Source organism: Chiloscyllium plagiosum, chromosome 17 (assembly GCF_004010195.1).
Source record: "Chiloscyllium plagiosum isolate BGI_BamShark_2017 chromosome 17, ASM401019v2, whole genome shotgun sequence".
In the NCBI taxonomy this organism is placed as follows: Eukaryota; Metazoa; Chordata; class Chondrichthyes; order Orectolobiformes; family Hemiscylliidae; genus Chiloscyllium; species Chiloscyllium plagiosum.
Window position 1 is genome coordinate 53,372,691 of NC_057726.1, and position 6,654 is coordinate 53,379,344.

The 6,654-nt window shown below is 43.5% G+C and overlaps 1 protein-coding gene across 1 annotated transcript in view; it reads right to left on the bottom strand.

Annotated features, from left to right (window-relative positions):
- Positions 1–1,497: 1,497 nt before the first annotated feature.
- Positions 1,498–6,654, bottom strand: part of LOC122558478 (estradiol 17-beta-dehydrogenase 2-like) — a 70,506-nt gene continuing 65,349 nt past the window's right edge. The window contains exons 4-5 of the mRNA XM_043707106.1: positions 5,044–5,181; positions 1,498–2,521 (exon numbers count right to left, since the gene is read on the bottom strand). Coding sequence (XP_043563041.1) covers positions 2,169–2,521; positions 5,044–5,181 — 491 coding nt within the window. The 3' untranslated portion in view covers positions 1,498–2,168. The remainder of the gene's footprint in view (positions 2,522–5,043; positions 5,182–6,654) is intronic.

A 6,654-nucleotide genomic window follows, 5' to 3' on the forward strand; every position in this document is an offset into this window, starting at 1 on the left:
GCCATGGTTACAATACAGGACAGTAAATCAACGCCAACAAAATACAGGAGAGAAATCAAATTTAATTCACATACAATATCCCTCGCAACTGTGTCAATAAGCATAATGAAATTGGATTCTGTGCTTTAGACTTTTCGGTCCCATTTCAACAGTTTTCCAACAGATCGGAATAATAAATTGTTCCCACAGCAGAGTGCTAGCTGTCTGCAAGTCTCACAGTGAGATCCAATCTACTTTAAGAACAAAGACTCATAGGTTTCCAGCTATGCAGTTGCGATTGGAAATCATGTGCCTTAAGGCACCAAAAGATCTGAAAGTGCCTTGCTGGAACTTACCTGGTTCCCCCAAAGATTCAGTTCAAGCCCCACCATCAGTTTTCTTCAGGCATCCAACCGCTTGGGTTCCCAAAAATTAGCTGATGGGAGAAAGTAGCGGAAAGCCTGGGATGATCCTGTCCAAACACACTACTGTGCAGTTACTTCTGGTACAAAGAGAAAAAGTGAGGGCTGCAGATCAGAGTCAAAACGTGTGTCGCTGGAAAAGCACAATAGGTAAGGCAGCATCCGAGGAGCAGGAGAGTTGACGTTTCAAGCAGAACCTCTTCATCTGGAATGTGATTTCCTGATGAAGAGCTTATCCTTACATCAACTCTCCTGCTCCTCAGATGCTGCCTGACTCGATGTGCTTTTCCAGCCTCTCAGTTTTTGACCCTATAACCCAATCATAACTTCAGGAATCCCAGATAATCTTAATCCCAGACGTCAGATATCTAACATAAAAGGGTCAATACATAGAGTCAGAGATGTACAGTATGGAAACATACCCTTCAGTCCAACCCGTCCATGCTGACCAGATATCCCAACCCAATCTAGTCCCACCTGCCAGTACCTGGCCCATATCTCTCAAAACCCTTCCTATATACCCATCCAGATGCCTTTTAAATGTTGCAATTGTACTAGCCTCCACCACTTCCTCTGGCAGCTCATTCCATACACGTACCACCCTCTTCGTGAAAAAGTTGCCCCTTAGGTAACTTTTATATCTTTTACCCTCTCACCCTAAACCTATGCCCTCTAGTTGTGGACTTCCCCAACCCAGGGAAAAGACTTATCCTATCCATGTCCCTCATGATTTTATAAACCTCTATAAAGGTCACCCCTCAGCCCAAGCCTACTCAACCTCTCCCTATAGCTCAAATCCTCCAACCCTGGCAACATTCTTGTAAGTCTTTTCTGAACCCTTTCAAGTTTCACAACATCTTTCCGATAGGAAGGAGACCAGAACTGCACGCAATATTCGAACAGTGGCATAACCAATGTCCTGTACAGCCACAACATGACTGCCAACTCCTGTAGACAATACTCTGACCCATAAAGGAAAGCTTACCAAACACCTTCTTCACTATCCTGTCTACCTGCGACTCCACTTTCAAGGAGCTATGAACCTGCACTCCAAGGTCTCTTTGTTCAGCAACACTCCCTAGGACCTTGCCATTAAGTGTCTAAGTCCTGCTAAGATTTGCTTTCCCAAAATGCAGCACCTCACATTTATCGGAATTAAACTCCATCTGCCACTTCTTCACTGTTTGATCAGATGGGCGGAGAAGAACATTTAATACATATCTTTGCCTTCGATGCATGTGGAGCTGGAAACGTACAGCAGCTCAGACAGCATCCGAGGAGCAGGAAAGTCATTTTTCGTCAGACAAAGGTTAAAGGTTATCGGCTTGAAATGTTGACTTTCTTGTATCTTGGATGTTATCTGACATGCTATGCTTTTCCAGCTCCACATGTATTGACTCTGGCTTCCAGCATCTGCAGTCCTTATTGCCTCCTACATAAAGGGACTCTATTTGATTTTCCTTTTTACTCTATCTAGAAATGAGGCATTCTACAAAAACAGTGAAGAAGAACATTCATTACATATCTTTGCCTTTGCTACTTCGTTACCATATCCATTTCATCAGCCACAGAATTAGTATTAATGTCCACAAATTGCTTTAAATGAGGCATCATTATTCACTGCTAACACATCAATTTACTTTCCAGGTACAATGTTCAGCTCAACAACAAACTAACTTACTCAATGTGGCCAGCAAAATTACGGATTGAAAACTTAATAATTTGAAAGCATTACATATAAAGCACAAGCCTCAAGCATTTAGAGTTTCATTGGCTGTTGTTAACCTTTCTTGCACCTTTTGGTGAAAGTCTATGAGCAATGAAAACTTGATTAAGAACAGTATCAGTGACCAAAGAAGGCAGGAAGTAGTAGAGAACTTTTAACACATCAATCACAAACTCAGTGGTGTATCTCGGCTTTGGGTATTGTGCTAACAAAGCCGTGACAATTGTGTCAATAACTGGGCCAACGTGCTGTCGGAAAAGTGGACCTATTGACGTGATCCTTCGCTGAATTTCATCAACATATTCTTCTCCATAATCGTGAAGGAGTTCTGGAGAGAGGCCTTCCATAAGTTTTTGATGTTGTTGCACCCAGAAGTTGACATTCCCAACTTGTGCTTTAAATACAAAAAAGGTAAAAGACTATTTGCATTCTCTTATTTATTCACCTTCTCGGATTTCGGTTAATAACCGAGTCCCAGGACTTTACATACTATAACTTTGTTGAATTCTTTTTTACAAAGTACTGAGCAAATTTGTAATATTTGTAGCCTAAGCAAATAGGCTGCCTTATTATTCTCAGAGTCAATTTTCCTTCAGATTTTCAAGCTTTTGGATTGATTTCTATACAATGTGATAAAAATTAGATAAAGGGTTGATCTCTTGCGAATGACCATCAATGGCTCACTTTGCACAGTCCACTTCAAACTGCTCATTATCAACCCTCAAATAACCTAACTTTGACCATACATATTATCATAGAATCCCTTACAATGTGGAAAGAGGCCATTTGCCCACTGAGCCTGCATCAGCCTTCTGAAGACCATCCCATCCCTGTAACCCCATATTTTCCATGGCTAACTCACCTAACCTACATATCGCTAGACACTATGGGTAATTTAGCCATCCACCTAACTTGTGCATCTTTGGACTGTGGGAGGAAACCAGAGCACCTGAAGGAAACTCGCACAGACAGGGGGAGAATGTCTGTGGGAAGTTTGCACAGTCACCCAAGGCTGGAATTGAACCTGGGTGCCTGGTGCTGTGAGACAGCAGTGCTAACCACTAAGCTACAGTGCCATCCAAGTTTTTTGAGCATGTTCTAACCAGTTTCATGCCGCTTGTCCCAAAATTCAATTTTCAAATTCTTTCAATTTACATTGTTCCCTGCACAAACCATTAAAGACATTACAGTCATTCTTTATAATTGTGGCTTACTCAGCTTCTTTGCAATGTTCAATGTGGCTGATAACTCCATTGTCAACTTTCATACCTTCTCCATGTTCTACCTTTGTGGGACTGTTGTTACTTGATTCCATTCCTACCTTTCCCAACATAGCTATTACACTGCAACAATAGTTATTCCGATAGTTCAGTCTCTGCAGTAACAGAGATTCTGTCCATCACTCCTTTGTCTCACTTGCACTTTGCATTTAGCTACAGAGTCAGTTTGTGCATTCATGCTAACAACGCCAATGTTTGCATCCCCACTACCACTCATACCCCTATCACCACACCTTTGTTGTTTAACTGCTTATCTGCCTTCAAGTCACAAATGAGTCAGAAAGAAGTTTCCTCCAACAACAATTTCAATTAGTATAGTACTTTTTTGTCATTAAGCATCTCAAGGCTCTTCCCAGCCACAGAGGCAATATTAGGACAGAGGTGAAGAAAGAGGTAGCTGTCAAAAGAAATGTCAGAAGGAACTGCAGAGCCAATGGCCAAGGCAGCCAAAGAGCCAATTACCATTTTTTGATTATATTCATTTGTGGGATGTGGATGTCACTGACTGGCCTGTCCCTAGTTGCCCTTGTGAAGGTGATGGTGAGCAGCCTTCTTGGGTTGCTGTGGGTTGATCCACAATGCCATTAGGGAGGGAATTTCAGGCTTTTGACCCAGCGATATTGAAGGAACGGTGGTGAGTGGCTTGGAGGGAAACTTGAAGGTGATGGTGTTCCCGTATATCTGCTGCTCAGTTGTTTTCGATGCAAGTGGTCATGGGTTTGGAAGGTGCTGTCTGAGGATCTTTGTTATGAACAGTCTGGAATATTATCAAGCAGTTGTTCAGGGGAAGGATGGAATTAATAGCTAGAGAAGTGAGATTGGAGTGTATGCATAACAACAATGGCTTCACATTTACAAACATTTAATTGGTCAAAATATCTCTAATGATCAGGAAAACTCTACCATTTTATTTAACTCCAGCCAAAAACTCCACCTTCTTGCCTGATACATGATACTTCAACATCTTGCTGAAAAGGTGTTTCAAGTTCCATTCTACACAAACTCGGACTGGCTACCATCAGCACCCTGACTACTATTAATATCTATTTGCCCATCACTGTCACATCAACTGAGTTCCAGTCCTCCTATGAATCCCCTCTGCTCCCCCACCTTCACTGGTTTACAACTTTCAACCTCCTGGATGCCTGTCTGCTGCCAGTGCCTCATAGCTCTTCAGCTAATTATCTTATTAACATCCTCGTCTGGAGCATGCTTTTTACAAACCAGGCAATGCCCATTCGTTCCTCGGTGAAGTACATTGGGCGGCACGGTGGCTAGCACTGCTACCTCACAGCACCAGAGACCCGGGTTCAATTCCCACCTCAGGCGACTAACTGTGTGGAGTTTGCACATTCTCCCATTGTCTGCATGGGTTTCCTCCAGTTTCCTCCCACAGTCCAAAAATGTGCAGGTTCGGTGAATTGGCCATGCTAAATTGCCCAAAGTGTTAGATGAAGGGGTAAATGTAGGGGAATGGGTCTGGGTGAGTTGCGCTTTGGTGGGTCGGTGTGGACTTGAAGGGCCTGTTTCCACACAGTAAGTAATCTGAAAAAAACCTATCTTGTTCTAAATACATTACCAATGCAAGTTGTTGTTAGGTGCATTAATTGTTCTAACTAAATGCAAAGTATTTTACCGGTTTTGGTAGCACCAGGTTGGATAATGGATATGTTTACTCCCCAGGGTTTCATCTCTTGACGCAAAATGTCCGAAAAAAACTCAAGTGCTGCTTTGGATGCTCCATATGCTGACATGCCTCCAAGTGGTAGTTCCCCTGTGAACCAAAATCAGTCAAGAGATCAGTCAGAATGCAAGGCAAGAATGCTTCTGCTGTGTCAACTGATGAATGGCAAGCGAAAGGATGATCTAGAACATAGAACAATACAGCACAGAACAGGCCCTTTGGCCCACGATGTTGTGCCGAACATTTGTCCTAGCATAAGCACCCATCCATGTACCTATCCAATTGCCGCTTAAAGGTCACCAAAGATTCTGACTCTACCACTCCCACAGGCAGCGCATTCCATGCCCCCACCACTCTCTGGGTAAAGAACCCACCCCTGACATCTCCCCTATACCTTCCACCCTTCACCTTAAATTTATGTCCCCTTGTAACACTCTGTTGTACCCGGGGAAAAAAGTTTCTGACTGTCTACTCTATCTATTCCTCTGATCATCTTAAAAACCTCTATCAAGTCACCCCTCATCCTTCGCCGTTCCAACGAGAAAAGGCCGAGAACTCTCAACCTATCCTCGTACGACTTCCTCTCCATTCCAGGCAACATCCTGGTAAATCTTCTCTGCAACCTCTCCAAAGCTCCCACATCTTTCCTAAAGTGAGGCGACCAGAACTGCACACAGTACTCCAACTGTGGCCTAACCAAAGTCCTGTACAGCTGCAACATCACTTAACGACTCTTGAATTCAATCCCTCTGCTAATGAACGATAATACTCCATAGGCCATCTTACAAACTCTATCCACCTGAGTGGCAACCTTCAAAGATCGTTGTACATAGACCCCAAGATCCCTCTGTTCCTCCACCTGACTAAGAACCCTACCATTAACCCTGTATTCCGCATTCTTATTTGTTCTTCCAAAATGGACAACCTCACACGTGGCAGGGTTGAACTCCATCTGCCACTCCTCAGCCCAGCTCTGCATCATATCTAAGTCCCTCTGCAGCCAACAACAGCCCTCCTCACTGTCCACAACTCCACCTATCTTCGTACCATCTGCAAATTTACTGACCCACCCTTCGACTCCCACATCTAAGTCATTAATAAAAATTAAAAACAGCAGAGGACCCAGAACTGATCCCTGCGGAACTCCACTTGTAACTGGGCTCCAGGCTGAATATTTACCATCTACCACCACTCTCTGCCTTCGACCGGTTAGCCAGTTTTCTATCCAATTGGCCAAATTTCCCTCTATCCCATGCCTCCTGACTTTCCGCATAAGCCTACCATGCGGAACCTTATCAAATGCCTTACTAAAATCCATGTACACTACATCCACTGCTCTACCCTCATCCACATGCTTGGTCACCTCCTCGAAGAATTCAACAAGACTTGTAAGGCAAGACCTACCCTTCACAAATCCGTGCTGGCTGTCCCTAATCAAGCAGTGTCTTTCCAGATACTCATAAATCCTATCCCTCAGTACCCTTTCCATTACTTTGCCTACCACAGAAGTAAGACTAACAGGCCTGTAATTCCCGGGGTTATCCCTATTCCCTTTTTCGAACA